The 24,194-nt window shown below is 46.0% G+C and overlaps 1 protein-coding gene and 1 long non-coding RNA gene across 2 annotated transcripts; one reads left to right on the top strand and one right to left on the bottom strand.

Moving 5' to 3' along the window:
• Positions 1–700: 700 nt before the first annotated feature.
• Positions 701–2,631, bottom strand: LOC142761426 (uncharacterized). The gene is made up of 2 exons (XR_012883641.1): positions 2,425–2,631; positions 701–910 (listed from the first exon to the last, which is right to left on the bottom strand). It is a non-coding gene; the product is annotated as an uncharacterized LOC142761426 (long non-coding RNA).
• A 33-nt stretch (positions 2,632–2,664) lies between these two features.
• Positions 2,665–11,601, top strand: DEGS1 (delta 4-desaturase, sphingolipid 1). Its single transcript, XM_075864616.1, has 3 exons — positions 2,665–2,907; positions 8,952–9,694; positions 11,333–11,601. Exons 1-3 carry the CDS (start codon positions 2,826–2,828, stop codon positions 11,477–11,479), a joined length of 972 nt encoding a protein of 323 aa, XP_075720731.1. The 5' UTR covers positions 2,665–2,825; the 3' UTR covers positions 11,480–11,601.
• Positions 11,602–24,194: the final 12,593 nt, after the last annotated feature.

Below are 24,194 nucleotides of genomic sequence, written 5' to 3'. Positions count from 1 at the left end.
GGTGATAATTGTTTATTTTGGCAATACCCCTTTAAGCCTTGCCTCTGGCAGGGCCTAATAGGAGTACTAAGATGGCAGACCTGAGGGCCTTCATTAGGCCCCCCCAGCTGCCATGACAGCCCATCATCCCCCCGATTCTGTATCGCAGGAAAGACGATGGGAGGAGGCCCCCCCTCTGTCTAACCACTTAGATGCCATGGTTGCTATTGACCGCAGCATCAAAGTGATTAAACGGCCAGGATCAGACTTATCACTGATCCCGGCCGCACCATACATACACCGGCAACATCCCTCGTACGTATACGGCGGATCTTGCCAAGGGATTATACTATGACAGACCAGTAGGTTTGGGAAAAGGGGCTTAGGCTTTCTTTGTAGATGCCATCCCCTAATCTATTGACTGCAATTATTAACAGGGAATCAAAACCACACCCCTTTATTTAAGCCACGCCCTTCTGAATCCCAAGTCACGGGACATTTTAAGCCACACCTTGTTTTGTCTGGCCACATCCCCTTTTAATGCAAATTCTGCATATGCCCCACCCCCTTGGAATGTAAGTATTTACTTTCTGTTCTTATTTTTTCGCAATCACTTCTAGGTTTAGAGTTCCTCATTAACCCTTCCCTTATCTGCGAACGAAGCCAATATAACACTTATCTAAACGGGAGGACCAATCATTTCGGTGACTTTCCGCTGGGATCGGTATCAGATTTCATGCGGCCTTTCTTTTTGTACGAGGCCTTGATATTTATTTACTGGATCAGCAGGAATCGGGAGGCGCGCGCGGATAAAATATACAAAGGGATTCTAGAAAATACTCCGACTCTTCCTGAGGAAATAAAGCTGCGGCCCGTAATAATCTGACCTCTCCATTGTTGATTGCTGCGGTCAGAGTTCATAAGATTCATCCTAAAAAACAGAAATAAAAAGTTGCTTTTAAAGGGTTTATCCCGGTGGTTAAAAATGTTCTATTAATAACAGCAAATGTTCTGAAATAAAAAAACAATCAGTGCTCCCCGATCCTTCCTCCCGGCGATCCATCGCTGACGCTCCCAGTGATCGTTTATGTGCGGGCAGCCAATCAGAAGGCTTAGTGGTCATGTGTTGTATTCCTGGCATCATGCTTTTAACCCCTTAAGGATCGCGCCAATTTTGCGCATGTGCTGATGTCTCTGGGGGAGGAAGTCGCCGACAGGAAGAGGAAGATCTGCGGAGGCAGGTAAGTGAAGGTCGCGGTCCGTGACCGCGGCCGTAAGAAAAAGCAGTTTTCAATTTTTTGCTTTTTACCTCATACACGATCATCCTAAATGATGCCATAAATTTGTGGTGCAGGTTATTACGGTCGTCACAATACCAGATATATGTATAATATTTTATGTTCAATAACGTGTATTTATTGTAAAAAATGTGCGTTTGTGTATTTTTTTTAATTTTAATTTTTTGAATATAATATTTTTTTTTTTTTTTTATACCATAGGGAGATTTTCAATTTTGATTTTTGAACTTTAATGTACGGCATATACTGTAGCTATAGACCAGGACATAGGCCTGTGTACTAAGAAGTCATTCAACGGACCCCGGGCTGTCTGTCCATATATGGTATGCTCCTCGATTGTGTCACAGGGATTCCCTGTGATGCGATCAGAGGGAGGTCCCCCTTTGAATGCTGCGATTAGTGTTGATTGCAGCATTAAAGGGGTTAACGGCAGAGATCAGGTTTCCCTGATCTCCGCCGTTAGGGTAAGTTCACACGTAACGTAAACAATACGTATTCTGTCGCGGACAATCGGCAGCATAATACAGTAGCGTCAGAGCGGATAACAAATCTCCTCCACACGCTCCATAAATGATAAGCGGAAAGATTGCTCAGAAAATGACCTGCGGTGCGTTTTTTAAATCCGCAGCATGTCAATTGTATTTGCGTAATCGCTGCTTTTCTGTTACGGTATTTCCCCATTGAATTTAATAGGGAGGTAAAAGCTGCGATTCCACCGCAAAAATCGCAACTCACACAAATCTTATACTTACCCAGAATTCTCTGCTTCGTCCAGACCGGCCCGCTGGGAAGACGTTTCATTCCATGTGACTTCTGCAGCCAATCACAGACTGCGGCGGTCACATGGGACGAAACGTCATTCCAGGAGGCCGGTCTGCAGGACGTCAGAGGGTAAGTATGGGCGTTTTTTTTGCATTGCAGCCGTTGCGCCACTCCTGATTTCACGGACACACTTGCTGCGCCCGCGCGATCAGCATGATGTGTATACTCATCTTGATGCGACAGCGTCCTCCCCTCATGATGATCATACTCGTCCAGCGTCATCAACCACTATGACCTTATCTATAGTGTTTACACTCACTGACAGCAAGCAGAGGTATTGAAAATTGTAATAAACAGAAAGTATATTAGTAGCTGCAGCCCTTACAAGAATGCCACCACGTACATGACAGCGGGCCACACCCTGGACCGTTATTTGTAGCCTGTTGCCCTCATTATGCCCTTATATGGCTAAGAGGCGTGGTTACGGTCATACTTCCAGCAAGTTGATTGGACAACAACTGCTTCTTCCTCAGGTTCCCCCCAATCATACAGGGCGTGGTGCCCCCCCATCATCCACAGCTTCTCGCACTCCCCCCCCTCTACGCAAGTCACGATACTTGTATGAGTTGGGCGTGGTTTATATAACCACACCCCTTCGCGCACTGTTTGGGGCGTGGCTTTCCGGCCTGTCTGTCAGTGTGGGCGTGTCAGAGCGTGGTGTGTTCGGTGTAGCGGTTGTGGCAGTGCGTAGTGTCCGGTGCTCTGTACAGCGCTCACACCGCAGTCATGGGGAACAAGGTGGCCAGGGAGGACTTCGAATGGGTGTACACCGACCAGCCGCACGCTGACCGCCGGAAGGAGATCCTGGGTGAGTGGAGTCATGTCCTGCACATACCGGGAGGATGTGAGGGGGCGACCAGTACTGTTACATCATGTCTACCGGCTGTTTTCTGTACTCCGTCCTGGGCGCTCTCCTCCTCGTCTAGTGGCGACATGTTGGATGTTATGTTACGTAGTATGCAGGAGATATATCAGGGCACGGTAAAAGTAGAGTGGTTGCCCGTAGCAGCCAATCAAATGTCTACTTTCATTTCCTAAGGGGCCATAGACCTATGTAAGCAGGATTCTGATTGGTTGCCGTGGTCCACTACAATCTGCAATTTTTGGGGAGCTCCTCAATAAACGGTGATGGAAAATTGTAAACCAAAGGTGATGGCCTCGCCAGCTGTTGCAAAACTATAAGTGTCAGCATCCTCTGACCGTTGGGAGTTGGAGGCCACTTAAAGGAACATTCCACGCAAAACTGATACTTTGTGTTCTTTGTAGTGCAGGCCGGCGGAGCATGACACGGAGACCAGAGATGGACAAATTGACGAGGGTCCCTGTGCAATAACAGTATATGGGAAATCCACCCGTAGTTGTGACTCATTCATTCCTTTACTGTAGGAAGTGGCCTGGGCCCCTGCAGGCATTGAAAGATCACCAGAGATCACCCTGTGTCATTCTCCGCCCCCTCCACTAAACTTAACACTATATCGTTTTTACCTGGAGTGTCCCTTTAAGTCCTTAATGGGACACTCCAGGTAAAATTGATACATTGTTTGTCTAGTGCAGGGGGCGGAGCATGACATAGGGTGGTCTTTGTCCTGTAATCAGCTCTTGCGTGGTATACCACGTTGTTCTGGATGTGCCATGTTTCGGTTGTCTGTATATGTCCATGTGATCTGTATTTATACAGCGGAGCAGGTCCGCCCTTTATGCGGGTAGATCAGAGCGAAGCTCTGGAGGATTACGTTCAGTAATGAGGGCCACACTCGGGTACAGTACACACGTGTGTAGTGTGAGCGTGCCCTCAGCTGGTGTCGCCCGCCACGCTGTGCGTCTCCTGTGATCAGTGGGTAGCGGGCTCGTCTCAGAATGTCTTGCCCCAGGGAACGGTATCTGAAGCTGGTGGAGGAGACTTCCTGGCAGAGACGTTTACTGGAGAAGTCTGACTCAACAAGTCTGGTCCGGCGTGCGTACCTGTCAGGTGGGACGATCGGCGCGGAGTCCTGACGGGCTGGATTACTGTATATCCGAGCAGGGGCCTAGGGGACTAACCCATGTGAGGTTGGGGCCATCGCTTACTATGATTAACCCCTTAATAACCTGCAGTGTGCCACTTTAAAGGTTTCATTAAAAGGCTTGTCTGGGTTAGAAAGACAATTTTGAGTTCATAGAGGAGGGTCTGCCGGACAGGACCCCCATGTATTAGATAGAGGGGCAGGTTTACTAAGGTGGTCTAACATTCAGACCGTGTAAGGCTGCGTTCACATCTGCGTCGGTCTTTCCAATAATACCGGAAGCGCTGGTTTTATTATACGACGAACCCCATCGGCGCCCGACGAAAGCCATTGACTAGAAATATTAGCGCAGCGAGCCACGCTATTTTTTCCGTAATTTTTTGGGTGGATCTGACATGGAGGCTCCAAAGCAGATGTGAGCCGGGCCTAAACTTAGACTAGGTCATCAAAAGATGCGCCAAATTTATCAAAGTTGTGCCTTGCCAAACATGTTAGATACTTTTCTTCTTGGTTTACAATATATCTAATTTTTTATTTTTTTTTGAGCTTTTTAAGCCACGCCTTTTTTTATTATTTTCTAGAACTTTTCAAAGTGGCAAACATTGTTCTTTTTGACAAATGATTGATTGATTTGGGCCCAAATCAACAATAGTAAAACTTTTTGGAGGACCCGGCACGTCCATACATTACACGGCTAACGATTTTAACGTGTAATGCTTCGTTTCTCCTGTGGCAGCGCTGCAGGAGAATTGATCACTTGCTGCCGGTTCCCCCCTTAGATTACAGTTGATCGCTGGAGATCCCAGCAACAGGACACCCTGGGATCGGCTTATAGGTACCGTCAAACAAAAAGGGATTGTCCAACGTAGACGTCCCCTTTAAGAGGGTTTAATCCAGAGCCGTGCTTCTTATCGGAACCAACGCTTGTACAATAGTGATAAATGTAACGGAGGATGTTGTGGCGGATCTGGTTATAGGACAAATATGGGGAAACAAAGTGTCTGGTCATTTGGGTCCCCAAATGCCTCTTGGTATTAAAAGGGTTAAAATAAAAATTGCCATGGAAGGTTCTCAGCACTGGAGATGTGACATGGGGGGGGGGGGGGCAGCGAGATTTCTGGTCGTCCTGTCACTCATCTCCATTGAGAGACACTACAGTTACGGCTGATAGCAGAGAACAATAGGTTGCATTTCACGGGTCAGACCTGGAGGTCAGACTGTAATGTCAGCGTCTCTTTATCCTCTCTCCTTGTCTGTGACGGCGTTGTCCACCTGTCAGTCACTCGTGGCCCGGCACGGCCCCGCGTGCACCTTCCTTCCTGTCGGGGTCACTACTTTCTTTTTCCTCATTCACAGCATTGTGTACGTTTTCCCCTCGTGTTATTGCTCGGCGTTCCTTGTGACTTCAGTTCGGTTCTCAAGTGTCGCTTTTCAATATTTGAACAGTAAGTTCCGCGCGCTCAGGTTTCATGTGAGGTCGGTTACACACAGTATACAGTATATACACTAGAACAGGGTTTGGGTACATTTTTGGTTTTCCATAGTCTCTTTTTTTTTCCCCCCACCTCCCAAGATACTTTTTTATTTATCCGTCTGTTTAGCCTTATGAGGGCTTGTTTGCCGGCGTCCGTTGGGCGGTAAAAACGACATGTTACCTTTATTCTACGGGTCGATGCGATTAGAGCGAAACCATTTATATAGTCTTTTATGTTTTACCACTTTTATAAAGAGAAAAATTTGTCGCCATATTCTGAGAACCATAACTTTATTTTTCTTTCTCCCTCATTCTAGCGCTCTACGCTTTGCGGTCGCTGTTGACCATGGCATCGAAGGGGTTAAGCAGGCGGAATATTTCGGATGTAGCATTTGTTTGAAGTCGGGGAGCAGGATGAAATCTTCTACTCCCTGGTTCTGTGTCTGTGTAGGGGAGGGAGGGGGGAGCTGCGAGTGAGAGCAGGAGGAGTGACCACAGCCTGTTACTAACGTCTCTCCCCTGTACAGCCCCCAGTGACCTCAAGGGGGCGATACAGGAACTTCATGTTATCACCCCTCTTACCAATGAAATGATATGTCCTGTCTGTCATAAGGCTGGGGGGATCATGTATGAGAACTGCACGTCCTGAACTTTTATATTTAGGAGGAATTGTGCATATCCGGCTCTGCTATAACTGTTACCCTTTAAGGGTCAATGCACACGATGCGTGTTACGTGCGGTTTTGTCGTGTGTATTTGCCTGTGGCAAATCCGCAATATAATACAGCACCAGCATAGTCTGAGATTCCAGGAAATCTCATGCACACGCTGCGGTATTTTTCTGCACGTAAATTGACCTCCGGTGCAGATTGTTCGCAGCATGTCAATTTATCTTGCGTTTCCACTTGTGAATTGTATCCGCCTAGTGCTGAGGAAAATCACAACAAAATCCGCTACATGAAAACGCGCCAAAAACCGCATTGAAAAACTGTGTTTACCTGCGAATTTCCTGCGTATTGCTGCTGTTTTGGTGCATATTTTCCGCAGCAAAATACGCAACGTGTGCATGTAGCCTAATGCAGAATTGCATGGAGGCGGCCATGATTTTAAAGTGCTGGGTGGCGTTTTTTACAATGTTTTGGGGGCACCTGTTCATAAAATGTGTATTGGGGTGTAATGTATTTTTTTTAAAAAATTTTGTAATTCAGTTTTTATATGTGTACGTGAAAAGCATGAAAATTGTGGCGGCAGCAAAAGTGTTAAGTAGATGCCTCATTGTAGACCAGCCAGTAGGTGCTGCTACATCGGCTAAAAGGCCCCAGCAAATGACAATTCGTGGCGTCCATTATATTCAAATGATGGGAAGACAATTTCGTGTCCACAATTACCTTCTTATGAACATCCTGTGGATGCGGCGATCTGTTCTCTCTCTCAACCAATCAGAAAGGAGAGCTGCTCTGTTTTCATAGGGGATGCTGTAGCGTCACTAGGTTTTTCCGATGCGATGGTGGGTGATGGCGCGGCAGCCTCCTTCTGTCCAATGCGGTGCTTAGCGCAGTACCTGTGTGAGGTCATCGCTCTTCTAACCAGTAATGCCGGAAATGACGCCATTAGTCATATTTTAGCCTCGCGAGTTCTTGTGACCGCCTATGAATTCCCTAGATATAGGAGAGTGTTTGTCAGCTACCCCCCCCCCGGGGGTCCCCTGTGTCTCCGGCTCGTATCGTTGTATACACTATTGTGACTTGCAGTAAACGTTGTGCGTCTGTTTTATACTTGAGCTTTTGTGCGGCAGGAATTTGCATTCGGACTGAAATAGTCCGTGAGGTTTACAGCGGAAACGACGTCTACGGTAAACTCATGGAATAAAAGACGATGCAGACAAAACCATAGGCTGTGTGCGCTGCACCGGAAGTCTATAGCCCCTCACCCGTCACAAGTCCTAGTTTTTTACGGCACCTTTTATTGTATCATATAATGTACTGGGACATGGAGAAAAAAAAACTGATTCCGCATTTTTTTGGGGTTTAGTTTTTACGGCGTTTGCCATGCGGTTAAAAATACACGTTAACTTTATTCTGCGGGTCAATACGACTACGGCGATAACCCAATTTATGTCGTTTTTTTTGTGTTACTATTTTTACCAGGAAAAGGTGGTTAAAAAATGTAAAATTGTTTTATGACGTCATATTCTGGGAGCCAGAACTTTTTTTTTTTCAGTCGATTTTAGCTGCACGAGTGCGTGTGTTTTTTTTTTTTTTTTTTTTGCAGAGCGAGCTGTGGTTTTTATAATGAGGTCCATAAGACTTTAAACCATTTTTTTGCGGAAGATGAGATGACCACGCTGTGCGGGTTAATTAACGCCATATTGTAATAGTTCAGACTTCAATGGGAGGCAGAGAAAGCGTATTTCGCTGTGTTTTATGGCCGCGGAGCTCAATGGCCGCTGGCGAAAAATGCCGTGAAAAACTTGGCGAAAATCGGCGTGCAGGGAGAGGAAAATCTGCCTCATACTTCCAAACGGAATTTTGAGGCAGATCTTCCTCCTGCAAAATACTCCGTGTGAACATAGCCTGAGGCAGATTTTTACCCGCCTGCACTGTTTGCTATGGAGCGCCACGGGCAAAAAACGCAATGGGAGGTCGGAGACTGAAACGCCTGAAGAATGACCATGACTCTCTTTCCCACGAGTGGGTTTTTTTCCTCATCGAAATCGCTCGTCAGCGATAAGACTGGCGTACCTCACATCACAGCCGCCACACATCGGTTTTATCTAGTGGACTGGTAGGGCATGCTCGCTATGTTTGTGTACGCAGGTACGCTGCTCTGTAATGCTATAGTGTTATGTTCTCCTCCTAGAAAAAAAAAAATGGATCCCTGCCGTTCCCCATAATGGGGTTCGCTTATCGGAGGTGAACGTTTTTACATAGACCACATAATTTTAAGATCGGTTCCTCGCCTCCCATCACAGTGATCTCCAACGTGCTCCTCTTCGTCTGTTGCAAAACAACAACTCCCAGCATGCCCAATGCTGGGAGGTGTAGTTTGACAATGGCTGGGGAGGAGCACATTGGAGACCACCGTTCTATCAACCTCATAGGTAAAGCTTCTTCACTTCTCTGGTATAAATCCAACTGGGGCCAGAAATTTATTATAACTGGTGGTCCCTTTATCCTGTTCTCGTGTTGGGGAACTTGAGGGCTGGTTTTGGGGAACCCTATTCGTGAGTAGAGTATTTTTGATGTAAAGGTCACTGGTAGACTTGACTGGGGGGCATTAGCGGGGTCAGTCTTAGTTGCCCGGTATGTCCCAGGTCTACCCAGACCCCCACACTGCACCAGCTCCTTTTCTAACATGTTTCCCGTTTTCTCCGTAGCCAAATATCCCGAGATAAAGAGGCTCATGAAACCCGATTCTAACCTCATCTGGATCGTCACGTTGATGGTCGTCACTCAGTTTCTGGCCTTTTACTTGGTGAAGGACCTGGAGTGGAAGTGGCTCATGTTCTGGACATACGTGTTTGGAAGCTGCATCAGCCATTCGATGACCCTGGCCATCCACGAGATTTCCCACAACTGTGCGTTTGGAAACAGTAAGGCTTTGTGGAACCGTTGTTTTGGAATGTTCGCCAACTTGCCCATTGGTCTTCCGTACTCCATTTCCTTCAAGAGATACCACATGGACCACCATCGCTACCTGGGCGGCAACGGCATCGACGTGGACATTCCCACCGATTTCGAGGGCTGGTTTTTCTGCACTTCTCTGAGGAAGCTGGTGTGGATCATCCTGCAGCCGCTCTTCTACACCATTCGGCCCCTTTGTATCAACCCCAAACCCATTTCCCGCCTGGAACTCATCAACCTGGCGGTGCAGTTTTCCTTTGACGCTGTGGTTTACTATTTCCTGGGTGTGAAGTCGGTGGTTTACATGCTGGTTGGGTCCATCCTCGGTCTTGGACTTCATCCTATATCAGGACACTTTATCGCTGAACATTACATGTTCTTAAAGGGACACGAGACCTATTCCTACTACGGGCCGTTAAACTACCTGACATTTAATGTTGGCTACCACAACGAGCATCACGACTTCCCAAGTGTTCCAGGCAGGAACCTACCCCAGGTAAGCAGTTATTCCCGTTTTTCTATTGTCTTTGTTACTATATACTGCCAAGGAAAAGTAACCCATCAGTAAACTATGAAGGCCAAGTTCAAGATTTTTATTTTTTTTACTGTTTTCAAGATCTCTGCTTGCTTTCGGTAAATGAAGACATTTATGACAATCTGTCGCGTGATGATCACACCAGTGCACGGCTCATTTCAGTACAGTTGTCAGAGCTGTGTCCAGCACACGCTCGTCTTCTGGAGGTAAACCATGAAGGTTTCCATTCCCTGACGCAAAGCAGAGGTCTTAGAAACGGCGAAGAATTGATACTTTATTAGAAAATTAGAGAACTTTTCATTCTACAGTCAATCTGGGAAACCCTTTTCAAATGAATCCTATTTGACAGGAGAGTTCATGTCTTATGAATCATATGTGTTACATCTAGTGCAGGATATTATATTCTATTATTCATCTCTACACAGAGGGCACACCTAGTGATGGGTATCATAGACCCAAGGGCAACACAGTCCCAGGGGCACAGTGACCATATAAGACAAATGGGTCAGATCAAAAAATCAGCAACTTCCATAGATATCAATGGAAAACAACCCAAAAAGTTAGGACTGGTTCACACTTAAAGGAACACTCCAGGGCAAAATAAAACACTGCGTTATGCCCGGTGCATGACCAGAGGGGCGGTGCATGACCAGAGGGGCGGTGCATGACCAGAGGGGCGGTGCATGACCAGAGGGGCGGTGCATGACCAGAGGGGCGGTGCATGACCAGAGGGGCGGTGCATGACCAGAGGGGCGGTGCATGACCAGAGGGGCGGTGCATGACCAGAGGGGCGGTGCATGACCAGAGGGGCGGTGCATGACCAGAGGGGCGGTGCATGACCAGAGGGGCGGTGCATGACCAGAGGGGCGGTGCATGACCGTAAGATCTGCTCCTCTAACTTTGCTGTGAAGTTTTGCAGCCAGTGGGTTCACATTCATCTCTGCAGTTTATAGGCCTACGCAGCGATATGTTTGGGTCTTGGCCAAGTCGTAGAGTCCCACCCATAGTCAGTGTTCTGTATGGCAGCGCTTGTATATGATGTGACGACACTGCAGCTCTGAGAGTATCAAATCTCTGTATATAGGACAGACGAGCGCTGCAGCTGTGTACAATGAAACCCTTTTATGTGTCCTGGGGGCCCGTCCAGGTGAACGCCTCAAACTCCTTATCAGATAGGCATTGTACTCCGGGATTAGGGGTATTACTACTCCTGCACGATAATCAGAGCGGCAGATCTGTGCCTGCGGTTTCATAATCCCAGCTGTATAGTCACGTGGAACACGGCATGAGACGTAAAGGTACAGTACAGGCAAAACCTATACAATGTTCTCCGTACTGACACGCTCAGGCTCTGCGAACACTTGAGATTATAGTCCTAATCTGGACAAAGCTTTTCTTAACGGGGTTGTTTCATGTAGATATAAAAAAACCAAAAACATTTATATTCACTGACAGCAAGCAGAGATCCAAAAAACAGAGGAATTGAAGCACATTGTATATTCTAAAGTTGCAGAACTTTTTTTTCCTTCTACAATGATTGTTTTATTGACGTGACATGACGATCTTCAGAACTTCGCTTCAATCTGGTTTCTTTTTCAGGTGCGGAAGATAGCGGCGGAATACTATGACCCCCTGCCGCAGTATACCTCCTGGGTGAAGGTGCTGTATGACTTTATAATGGACGACACACTCAGCCCCTATTCCCGTGTGAAGAGGGAACTAAAAGGAGAGATAAAGCAGGATTAATTCCCGGCACCTCTAGGACACTTACTTTGGCCCTTGAGGGGGGTCCCATGCTCTAGTCTAAGGATTATGGACTCTGGATTGCAAGGACCCCCAAAATATAACACCAGGACCCTCTCTGCCTCGGTTTTTTGCGCTTCTAATATATGAGCTACCAGAGAGATTCCCCCCCCCCCCCCCCCTAGTTTAGCCTTTGGTTGTTAATGGGTTAAAGCTTAACCATTCCCCATAGAAGCCAATATGAGTCGCAATGAAAGGAAAGGTTGCGGCTCAGCTGCGACCCTAGGCTTCATTCCACAAACCAGGCCGACGCGTCCAGTCCACGTGCCGGAAGTGTCGTAGTAAAGGAGCGATGATCAAGTGACCGGCTCCCACTAACCGCAACGGGTCGTAACATTTCAGATTGCTCTATTCCTGGCCCGCCCGGCGTGTCCTATGGGATCCCTTTATTACCCTATATATGTGGACTGTCCGCATTGAGACCCCATGTCTACTGACTGCGGCCCCTGGCCCCCCACACAGCCCCCTCTGCCAGTATGGACGTAACTAATGGGAAAATAAAATATTTCTGTCTGATCTAGACCGCCATTCGTTGTTAGAGGAACACCGCAATACAGCTGTGGCGACATGTTGCCCACATGGTCATCGTTCATGGGTTGGCGTTGTGCACCTCTGCAACTTTACATAGTCCATACATGTCACATGACCAAATAAACATGTCACCACCGCTGTATTGTGTGTATATGGCCACCGTGTCCCTGCAAAGAAGAATGGGGTTTTGCCATCTGAACAGTCACCCGGTCGCCTGATCACGGGGGGGGGGGGAATCCCAGGACCTCCCCACAATCCTGTGTTATGGCCAAAGGAATGAACAAGTTAAGGCTTCGTTCACATCTGCGTCAGGTCTCCGTTCAGGCGTTCTGTCGGACCTTTCCGTCAGGGGAACCAATGAACGGAATCCAAAGAAACAAATGGAAACCACAGGTTTCTGTTTGTATCGCTATTGATTTCAATGGTGACAGAGCCGGTGCAAATGGTTTCCGTTGGTCACCGTTGTGTAAGGGGTTCCGTTATTTTGACGCAATGAATAGCGCAGTCGACTACAGTATTGATTCCAGCAAAATGACGGAACCCTTACACAAAGGTGATTACCGGATCCGTCACCATTGAAATCAACGGTGATGCAAACAGAAACCTATGGTTTGTTTGGATTCCGTTCATTGGTTCCCCTGACGGAAAGGTCAGATGGAACCCATGAACGGAGCCCCGACGCAGATGTGAAAGAAGCCCAACGCATAGACGAGTCAGGCGGCTCTTTTCATTAGCTCTAGATATTAGGGAGGCGGCAGTGGGAGATCCCACCCCCCACTCTCCTCCACTATAAGGTATAGATGGGCAAGCGGGCAACCCTCATATAATATGTATATTTCTAAGGCTTTGATAGGATTTTTCTAATATAAGAATAGATTTGTTATTTAAGAAAAATATATGCCCCTGTTCCCGTAAAAACAACCCTTTAAGAACACCCTTTCACTACCGCACACTCTTCCCCTGCTTACATCCTAAAACAAAGTGCTTTTATTGCTTCTATTTACTGTGGCCTTGACCGGGGACACTCCACGTGGCTTTCACTTTGCCAGGAGTAGTTATCTTATCAGACAGCCTGGACTATGGCTGCTGCTGTACGACCTCGTTGCATGGAGTAGGTCAGCGCTGGGTTAACCTGATGACTAGAACTGAATGTGACCCAGTGAAACTTGCAGAAATTGGGAGTGGACCGACCTAATCCAGACACCGGATCGGGAAGGACTTTGAACCTGGAAACGCGCGTCCTGTCGAGTCGCCGGAGGATAACGTTCTGAAGAACAACCACCCCCAACAATTATCCGTGCCTGGGAAGATCACAGCTTGTCCTGACTACCTGCGTTCTTACATCACAGAGCAGATCCAAAATACCCCGATCCTTCCTCCGACATCTGCCATAGGAGGGGAAGAGTCCGGACACCCCCATAGACATTAGATAAGAGTCCGATCCTGTAGAAACTGTCAGGTTTTATCCAATGTGTATGGCTGCCTTAAGAAGAACTTACAAGGCCGCTCAAATGGAAACTGGTTGTACGGCCTCAGTCCCTGATTCACTAGGAGTCCCACTTATAATAGGCCTCGGGGACACCACTAAAATATAATACAAATATAAACTGAGAAGAAAAAAAAATGTTTGCTCTGTTCTGTATAAATACTCAGCGCTGATCACTCGGGCAAGTCGAGACATTTATATAAAAAAAATAATCCCCTCCTTTGTTCATGTGACCTTTGTCAGGAGTGACTTGTGACTGCGGATCTGTGCCAGATAAGCAGCTGCCCCCTCCCCCGCCTCTCTCCCCGACCCATTCAGTTCTGCCGCTAACAATGGCACTTTTCACTTTCCGCCCTGATAGTTTTTCTGCTGTCCCGGATTCAGCTGATATTACACAAGCAATGCTGACGAGAGGACCTACGGAGGATCCGGCATCGCAACAGCTGATCTTGTAATATATTCATGATATCCATGGGAAAAGCAATAACCTTCAGAGATTAGCCCGTGTATAACACCCTCTTCTAGTTCTCGCCTGCTAATCGGATTGTGTGTCTGGCCAGTGGTCTCCATCTGTTGTGAAACTACAACTCCCAGCAGAGCTTCATAGCGGCTGGAGAGCCACAGGTCCGAAGTCTCTCTTAGACTCGCAGTATAGATTGTTATTCGTGGTCCGTCACCTTCAGATTTGCTCAGATTCATGTTGTGAACCAGATCCAGTGTGTACAGGCGGATTGTAAAGTAAAAAAATATGACACATTTGTCTTGGCTTTGCCACCAGCTGCTAGACATTGAGAAGCTGAATTTCCATAGACATTGTCTGAGTCTTTAAATGGTTGTCATCTGTTTGTCACTTAAAATATATTGTATATTGGACTGATACAGTCCCCATAGATTATTAAAATATTCGTCATGGTCTCTTGCCATCTGTTAAAGACTCCCTATTACCAATGAGCTGCAATAAGGGGGGGGGGGGCTTGTCACATTTGTGGTTGAGGGGAGGTGTCCATGATTTTCAAGACCACTGAGCAATGCTCTGCGGGTGAAACTATCTGCATACGTGAGGGTGCCCCTCTAGTTCATCGGTAATGGGACCTGGCGTTCACATTCAACTTTTTTTAAACCAAAACCGCATCCAGAACTCGCTTGTTAAAGCTGCTTTTGTAACTTTGTCAGTATTAAAAATTGTTTGTTGACCTATTAAAATGTATTAAATATTCTATACGGAGTCCTTGGTCTTTTCTATTTGCCCTCAACAGTGAATCCAATGCTACAATTTTTGTTAAAAATGATGGTAAAGTGGTGCCAGGCCTCTTCATCTTCTGTCGGGTCAGCTCTCCAGAGACCACGTGGCTGCCCGGTGACTATAATAGACCTACCGTGCAGCCGCTAGAGAAAGCTGAGCCCACAGGAGACCCTTTAGGAGGGAGCTTTTCTTCTGCCGTGACCACTTTGTCCTAGTGATCGGTGGGAGTCCAAGCGGATGGACCCTCCCTAAACAGACTTTGATCGCAGATCCCTGTGATTAATGAGACCGCCCCTTTTAAGAGAGGCTGCACGTACTTTTATTGGACTTTGTCCATTTGGGACAAATCTTGTCCATATGCCCTATTAGGCGTGGGTTCCCTGGAATTCCCCTGTACTAGCCATTGCGGAGATTGACTCCCACTCTGTGCGATCCTGTATTATATGGGCACCCCAACATCTGCCGTTAGTGGGACAGTGAGGGTTTAAAATCTTGTGACATGTCAGAAGTTTTGTTCGGTGGGGTCTGAGCACGGAGACTCCCACCAATTGCTAAAACAAAGCGTAAGAAGGTGAGCGCTGTGCCTCTTCCGTGCTCTGACCCCACCGATCAAAACTTCTGACATGTCAGGGTATGTTCACACAAGCTATTTTCAGCCGTTTTTCGGGCTGAAAAACTGCTAAAAATGCGGGGGCTGAACTCCTCCAAACACCTGCTCAATGGCGTTCCGTTCCCACGATGCGTTTTTTACGCGGCCGTTTTTAAAAACTGCCGCATAAAATTTTTTAAAAAAAGCCTTGTAAAAAAGTACGTCAATTCTTGAGCTGTTTTTGGAGCCGTTTTTCATTGACTCAATAGAAAAAATGCTTGATTAAAAAAAAAAAATCAGGAGCTGTTTTCCCCTGAAAAACACTCCATATTTTCAGCTGTTTTTTGTTAAGTGTGTGAACAGAGCCTTACTAGGACATGCCCAAAAGTTAGTTACGCTTTGACAAAATTTGCACCATTTGCGTTAGACTTTTAATAAATTACTACAACTACCACCAGTCTTAGAAAATGTGGGCCACTCTTCACTGGAATGTGATCAGATAATACATTTTGGCAATTTACTTAAGACTGGTATACAATGGTCTCTAATGCTTTTTTCAGACGAACGGGAATTACGTCCGTGAAAATCACGCGCGTCGCACGGACCTATATTAGTCTATGGGGCCGTGCGGACGTGTGCGTGATTTTTACTCAGCGTGAGTCCGCTACGTAAAAGTCACATGTTCGTTCTTTGTGCGTATTTCGCGCATCACGCACCCATTGAAGTCCATGGGTGCGTGAAAATCACGCGCAGCACACGGAAGCACTTCAGACGCGCGTGATTTGCGCAACAGCAGTAAAACTATGAATGAAAACAGAAAAGCACCACGTGCTTTTCTGTTTACAAACATCCAAACGGAGTGTCATAATGACACCGGCTGCGCGAAAAGCACGCAGCCGCGCATCATATGCTGCTGCCACACGGAGCTGTTAAGTGACTTTTGCACACGCATATACAGGTGGCTATCGCTGGCACTGGCGCCCCCTCAGGTGCTAGTGACGCCACGGCATCTGCCCATGCCAGTGCGTGGGCTTTAAACTTCAGTGAGCGGGGCGGACCGTGGAAGGTGTGCAGCCGCGCACCTTATAGGGAACACTGCTGGCACGTCTTATGCCAGTCTGAGTAAAGGAGACAGTTGGAATAATTTGCATTAAATTTGCCTCCTAATTAATTTCCTCTGATAGGCAGATAATCAAATCTACGCTTGACATTATTAGGAGCTGCCGATCTGAGTTTACTTTATAAATGTGGCCTAAACTAAATCTCCCCGGAGACCAGGCCGTCTTTTCTCATACCGCAAACTTGTCACACGTCAACTTTTTTTGGGCACAAGTTACGCTAACTACTGAGTAAATGTGGGCCAGTGAACATCCCCCTCCCCCCTAAAAAGACGGGGTTGTGTTTAAATATTGTACAAACCTACAAAAATAGAATATGGTTTAGGAAGCTGCGAATAATTCTACCCCAACCCTGCAAGAAATGAAGGAATCTGGAAAACCAACTTTTTTTTATTTTCGAAACTTAAGGTTTCTTTGAGCGTGTGGTTGAACAAATGTAATAACCCCGTAATCTTCTAAACCAGACAACCTATTTATGAAAATGTGTGTGTGTGTGTATGTATGTATGTATGTATGTATGTATGTATATACACACACACACATACTTTTTTTTTTTTTTAAATATCCTTTTTATTATCAGTTTTCACATTTTCTTACAAACATTTCACGTAAGAGTTACATCATGAGCGCGCAGCACTCAACTGTCATGGGATTAACTTTGAATTCAATTCAACATAACATATAAACATATAATCATGACATAATTGTCTATCTTCAGATGGACCGAAAGCATGACTTCCCCCAACCCCGACACAACCTAGGTCATTAATAAGTTTCTACTCATCCTTTTTCCTCCAGCTGATTCAGAGTTGTAACCCCCCTAAAGTGCCTGCCAAGAGCTGCGTGTAATACCACTTTGTGTACTGGAAGGGCCTAACAATTTCCACTACCTCGGCTGCTGTGCACTGCGATTCTATGAATATTTGCCATTTAGCGAATAGCTTCTTGGTTCCCGTTTCCGTCCGTCTTTCCACCTCCACCCTCTCAAGAACTAATAACTGTTTCAGCCGCGACACAATCATTTCTAACCCCGGCGTGTCTGTTTCCAGCCATTTACTCAGGAGGCATCTCAAGGCCACCAGTAAAATCGTGTGCACCAGCAGGGGAGGTGATCTCACCCCTCGAGCACCCTCTTCCTCTGGCGGCCGCGCCTGATGGAATAGTAGCGCTTGCGGCGTCATTGGGAGGTTCGTTTTCCAATGATCCGCAATATATTTCTGTACCATCCCCCAAAATCGTTTTGTGTGTACACACCCCCACACTCCATGCCATAAATTCGTCAGTGGTGTATTGCACTTGGGACAACTTGTAATGCGGTCGGGGAAGGATTGTGAAGGCAAAATATTAAAGCCATATATAGCTGAATGCATCAACTTAAAATAGGTTTCCCTCCAGCTCTCATTTATCACACTCTTCCGTACCGTCTCCCAACCCCCCAGTATGGTCTCTCCTATATCTGCACATACATTTTTTACTTTACAAGCGCACGCCGGTTACTACCAGCAAAAGTAAAAATGAAGAAAAATATATATATTTTAACGTTCAGAATTTTTTCCTTTTTTTCTAATATACAAATTAAAGTGATATGTTATACACCCTAAAAAAACTGAAAAGTTGTTTCAAGTTTGGCTCACATGACAATGTCAGATTCTAAGTAAATAATAGGAATGAATCTCTGTAAATTGTCCTTTCTATTTCACTGGAAGGTGTCGTTGTGGCACAGACATGTAATAAACCTGCTGTCATCGTATTAATCATTATCTCATGTGCAGATATAAGCCGGGACCTGCATTCTGTTATCTCTTCTTCATTATTATTGGAGGGTTCACGCGCTGCTCTTGTGTCAGGACAGGATGGTGAAACCAGAGTCTGACGTCTTGTAATTACAGATGATTTTTCCGCTGTATTTATGCAACGTGTGAACTGGCCCTAAGACTGTATCAGAAAGCAATAGGCGCTGGTCAATCTCCAGGCTGTCAGGCTGAGGGCGGATTCAGATGAACGTGAGCTTTTTGCGTGCGCGCGTGGCAGCAGCGTGTCAGCTCCGTGTGTCATGTTCATATGTATGCGCGGCTGCGTGATTTTCGCGCAGCCGCCATCATTATGACAATCCATTTGGATGCTTGTAAACAGAAAAGCACGTGGTGCTTTTCTGTTTACATTCATTCTTTTACTGCTGTTGCGTGAATAATGCTTGTCCCACGGAAGTGCTTCCGTGTGGTGCGCGTGATTTTCACGCACCCATTGACTTCAATGGGTGCGTGATTCGCAAAAAACGCCTAAATATAGAACATGTCGTGAGTTTTACGCAACGGACTCACGCTGCGCAAAACTCACGGATTGTCTGCACTGCCCCATAGACTAACATAGGTCCGTGCGACCCGCGTGAAAACCACGCGGGCTGCACGGACGAAAATCACGTTTGTCTGAATCCGCCCTGATTCTCTTCAGGGGGGGGGGGGTTTAACACCCTTGACTTATGTAGCTGAGTTGGGTAAACCACAACCTCCTTGGCGTATTATCTCCTTGTTAATAGATGGCTATTTCCCTAGCCTGGTCTTGCCTGCTTTTCATCAATACCCTCAGTAGCAAGGAAACTGGAGGGAATATGTAGGCCAGCCTGAACTTCCAAAGTGTGGACAGAGCGTCCGCTGCCAAGGGATTGTCCTCCTGATAGAAGAGTGGAGTATTTCACCTTGGAGTTGAACCTTTTTGCCATGAGATCTATCTCTGGCAAGCCCTACCTGAGGGTGATCTGAGTGAAGATCTCTGGACTCCGGGACTATTCTCTCAGAACTAAGTGACCCCAGCTCACGCGGTTGAGAACAATATTCAGGGATCCCTGAATGGGGACTGCAGATAGATTGGTGAGACTCTTCTCTGCCCATGACCACATCATTCCCACTTCTCTGAGAAGCGCCAGAGATCGAGGGCCTCCCTGTTTGGTGACATAAAGGACAGATGTCATGTTGTCCGATCTTATTTTCATTGCTCATCCTCTGTTGTGAGAAGCAAAATCTAGAAGAACTTGGAGAACTGCTCTGGGTTCTCTCAGATTCAAAAACAGAAGTGTCTCCTGTAGACACCAGACTCCTTGCACTGGGCTCCCCGACCCTGTAGGGACACATTGGTAGTAGGCAGGATCCAGCGATACTGGAACATGGACTTCCTGTCTTTGAAATTCTTCCACCATTTGAGGGAGCAACGGTTTTCTAGAGACAGGAAGCGCTCCTTTGTGGCTGTGGCCCACCGGCACAAGACCTCTGTTTGAAGAGGCCGTAAGTACCAAAGAACTGCATCTGACATTAGACCAAAAGCTCTCATTAGGGTTCTGATGGAAATCTGTTGAGGTACCAACAGAAATTCAGTAGCTGCCAAGATTCTTGCCTGCCTTGGGAGTGGTAACGAAATATCTAGAAAATATATTCGCAATCCCAGAAAATTTTTTGGAGTAGCTGGATGAACATCAAACTTCTCCCAATATATGTTCCGGCCTAATTTCTGGAGAAGCAAAGGAGTACTAGGCTATGTTCACACAGAGTTTTTTGACTAGGTTTTTGACGCGGAAACCGCAAAACTCGTTAAAAACGGCCCGAAAATGCCTCCCATTGATTTCAATGGGAGGTGGAGGCGTCTTTTTCCCGCGAGCGGTAAAACCGGCTCGCGGGAGAAAGAAGGGACGTGCCCTATCTTTGGGCGGTTACGCCTCTAACCTCCCATTGACATCAATGGGAGGCAGAGAAAGCGTATTTTGAAAATCGGTGTGCAGGAAGAGGAAAATCTGCCTCAAACTTCCAAACGTAATTTTGAGGCAGAATTTCCGCCTGCAAAAAACCCTGCGAGTTGCTACAAAAACGTCTGAAAATCAGGAGCTGTTTTCGCCTGAAAACAGCTCCGTATTTTCAGACGTTTTTGGTCACCGTGTGAACATACCCTAATGGAGATGGTCTAAAAGCTCCTTTATGGACGCATTGATGAACCAATTGTTCAAGTTCAGAACGATGGAAATTCTGGGGGATGCGGCGACAACTAACACCCACTTTGTGACGATGTGAGGGACCCAGGATAAACCAAAGGGAAGAGCGATGAACTAGGTGTTTTTTTGCACCCCTGAACTGAACCGCAATATTCAAAAGTGACTAAAACTTACGACGGAGGTTCATAGCGAAAGTGTGAACAAAGCGGAATTGATCAATACTGGCCTTGTTGCCCATAGCAGCCAATCAGAGCTTAGCTTTCATATTTGAAATGTGATTGGTTGCTATGGGTAACAAGGCCAGTGGCTTACACCTTCCACTGATGTTGATAGAGCCCAGCAGCATTGCGCACACAAAGAAACGGGACACGCTCCTCAGAAGGGTGACAGGGCCCTTCGTTCCAGTAATCGGCGGGGTTCCCACCACCGACGCTAACCTCCTTATGTGTCTCCATGACATCACAATATGGGAAAATGTCAGCTCACAATCTGAATACGGCCGAGGTTAAACAAGCAAATTAACATGTAAAATATTCCCTGACCGTACATGCAAAATTAACGAAAATTTGAAGGACACGATATAGTATTCAAAGTCGGAGTGCCTGGCCATAGATGCGCAAATTAACCCCTCATAGATCAGATTTATTTTATTTTTTTCTAAAAATATTAATCCGATCAGGTCCGATTGATGCACTAAAGACCAGAGGATCCTCCAGGGGGGCCCAGGCTCTGACACAAGAGGGTCCAGCAGAAGATAACCGCATTTGGAGCCAATTATTTCCCTCACCCCATCACTTTGACTATATACGAGAGCGTTTCTATGATGCCATATGGCAGCTACACCAGCAGATGGAATTGTGCCCACTAAATGCCCCTATATACCTTCTCTGTAACCCTCTTTAGAGGGGGCAGTCCTTCATTTTGACCCTTGGTGCATAGATTTACATTAAATAAATTTACTCTAGAGAGTGTCAGGCCTGCTCCTATCAGAACAACAGTCCCGTGTGGAGAGGCCATGCGGCCATGTGTGACAGTTTCCGTAACTCCCATAGACTATAAAGCAGGGTGAGTATGCACATGCGGCCACCTCTCTGCTGGGAGTCGGGGGCCCTTAATTCTTATCACGCAACCCCCTATAAAGTAGAACCTATGGAGGGATGTGTGAAGCAAAAAAATATAGGACATGTCCTATTTTCTCACGGACCCTTCACATGCTCTGGTGAAACCGGCCGTGGAAACGGCCCCATTGAATTATATAGGTTCGTGCGACGGCCATTGTTTCAACGGCCATCACATGGACATATTACAAGTTCGTGTGACTGTTGCTGGAGGCGCCATGTGACCTACATATTTGCGGCCGTACCGCTATTAACCTTATTAAATTACAGTATAATTAATGGAAGTGAATGAAAACTACTCTGGATTATTTGTCTCACATATCCTGTGTCATATGAATATCCGAGGCATTGAAATGGATCCTCTCGATGGAAGTGGAACAAAACATTAATGACGTCTGAACCGACATGCATAGAATCCTATTCCGTACTATACTGTTACCCTGTATACAAAGCTAGAATCACAATCGTGTAGAGGGGGCATTTACTTATCTCCACTTAACACAGGTCAAAGGAGAATTAAAGGAACACTCCAGGCAAAACTGATACATTGTGTGATGCCTGGTGCAGGCCTGAGGGGGCGGAGCATGACACAGGGATTCTCGCTTTAGTTCACTTTGATTGCTTGTATCATGCTCAGGGCCTGTACTAGATATAAAACAGACCACACCCACTTAAAGGAACACTCCAGGCAAAACCGTTACACTGCATTATACCTAGTACAGGCCCTGAGCACGATACAAGGAATCAAAGGAAACTACAGCGAGAATTCCTGTGTCATGCTCCGCCCCCACAGTCCAACACTAGGCATAACACAATGTATCAGTTTTGCCTGGAGTGTTCCTTTAAGTGGGTGTGGTCTAACAGTGGCTGTGGTAGACATGGTAGCGCACCTTGGAGCCATTGCTCGTATAGGGCAATGAGTTCATAACTTCAGGATGCTGATTAGAGGGGGGCATTAACGGGAAATGTTCACTCTTCCTTCCCTCTTTGTAAATTCTTCAATATTAATTAACATTAAGGTGATGTTGGTCCATGTCAAGTGGCATACACTCCCCTGTACAACGCCCACTTGGTCTAACGTAAAAATACACCCACTTGGGCATTAAGAAACGAATTAGCATAAATCTAAAAGCGCTAATAAAGTGGTAAAAATAGATAGTTTATTTTAATAAAAAGCACTGCTGTCACCTACATTATAGCGCCGATCTCCTTATGTATGAGAAAGGGCACTTATAATGTGGTGACAGTCTCTTTAACTCATAATCTCATAGCTGATCAACAATCGAGACACTATGTCTGGAGAGGTATGAGATCCTACAAATTACCATCACCGTATAGTGCCAGCGCTGGTGACTGGCATCCACATGTCCCTGCAGATGCTGGAGGCCACCGGAACTTCCACCATACTGGACGGGTTTGTTACCAAGTCTTTAGGCCTCATGCCCGGCCGTATTATTGATCTGGCTTGTATGGATCCAGAACACGGCACTCCAGTCTATGGGTCCAAACATCCGTACAGAATCCATGGTATAAGAAAAAAAAATTGTGGCATGTTCTATGGAGGTGTTCTCCTTCAGAAGCATACACTCCTCTCCATAACACCCAGTTGGTCAAAAGTTAAAAAAAACGCCCAGTTGTCCATTAAGAAACTAATTAGCATAAATCTAAAATTGCTCAAAACTTGCTCAAAAAAATGATCGTTTTTCAAAATAAAAACCACTGTTATCCACATTACAGCGCCAATCAGACTACGTACAAGACAGGCCACTTATAATCTGGTGACAGCCTCTTTAAAGGTTCTGTACACCTTTTGAAAATTTTTTTTTTTTTACATAGTGTGATTTGGTGCAACTTTATAATTACATTTTATTAAAGATTATTTGTACTTTTTGAGATACAGCTGCTTTGTGTCCTTTAGAGCAGCTGTATCCTGTACCTGTCAGACTGACGGGTTCAGTGACCGGTCCTGCATTTATCTTGTTCATAACTTAGATGTGATTGATTACAGGTGGATCCTGCGTGTCTGTCACTGAACCCATCAGTCCCGCAGAGCTGACGGGAGCAGGATTTAGCCAAAGATACAGCTGGTCTGTAAAGAGAATACAAAGCAGCTGAATCGTAAAAAGTAAACATTTTTAATAAAAAGTATTTGTAAAGTTACACCAATCACACTGATACGCCTTTTTATTTAAAAAAAACAAAAACTGCCTTGCAAAGATGTCCAGAGCCTTTAAGGCTGCTACCGATTTATTTCAATGATTGATTGCCGCGCTCATGTGCGCGCCGATTGCACGTTTGTCCCATTTCCAAGCAATGTGACATTGTCTGTCCTGAGACGACCCCTTTATATAAATAAAGCTCAGTCACTGTACAATGGAAAAATTCAGCAACTTTCTTATATACTTTGTTTTTTTTCAATTTCCCATCATTCTAGGAGCTGTGCTTGCTGTTAGTGAATGGGTGTCAGATTGACAATTTGATGGAAATGAATGCAAACTGGTGGGGGTTTTTTTTTTCCTGTATTCAGCGGTTTAGTGAGCCTTGCCTGCTGAGTGTTGTAGTTTAGGATTACATGTAGACGTGGGATGCTCGTGTGG

Source organism: Rhinoderma darwinii, chromosome 4 (genome assembly GCF_050947455.1).
Source record: "Rhinoderma darwinii isolate aRhiDar2 chromosome 4, aRhiDar2.hap1, whole genome shotgun sequence".
Classification (NCBI taxonomy): domain Eukaryota; kingdom Metazoa; phylum Chordata; class Amphibia; order Anura; family Rhinodermatidae; genus Rhinoderma; species Rhinoderma darwinii.
This window is presented reverse-complemented; position numbering and strand designations above follow the sequence as displayed.

Bases quoted from the DNA above. Each gene is read 5' to 3' on its own strand.
- DEGS1 (XM_075864616.1), top strand. From the start codon at position 2,826: ATGGGGAACAAGGTGGCCAGGGAGGACTTCGAATGGGTGTACACCGAC. The intron at 2,908-8,951 runs GTGAGTGGAGTC...TTTTCTCCGTAG, and splicing joins CCGCCGGAAGGAGATCCTGG to CCAAATATCCCGAGATAAAG. The intron at 9,695-11,332 runs GTAAGCAGTTAT...TTTCTTTTTCAG, and splicing joins CAGGCAGGAACCTACCCCAG to GTGCGGAAGATAGCGGCGGA.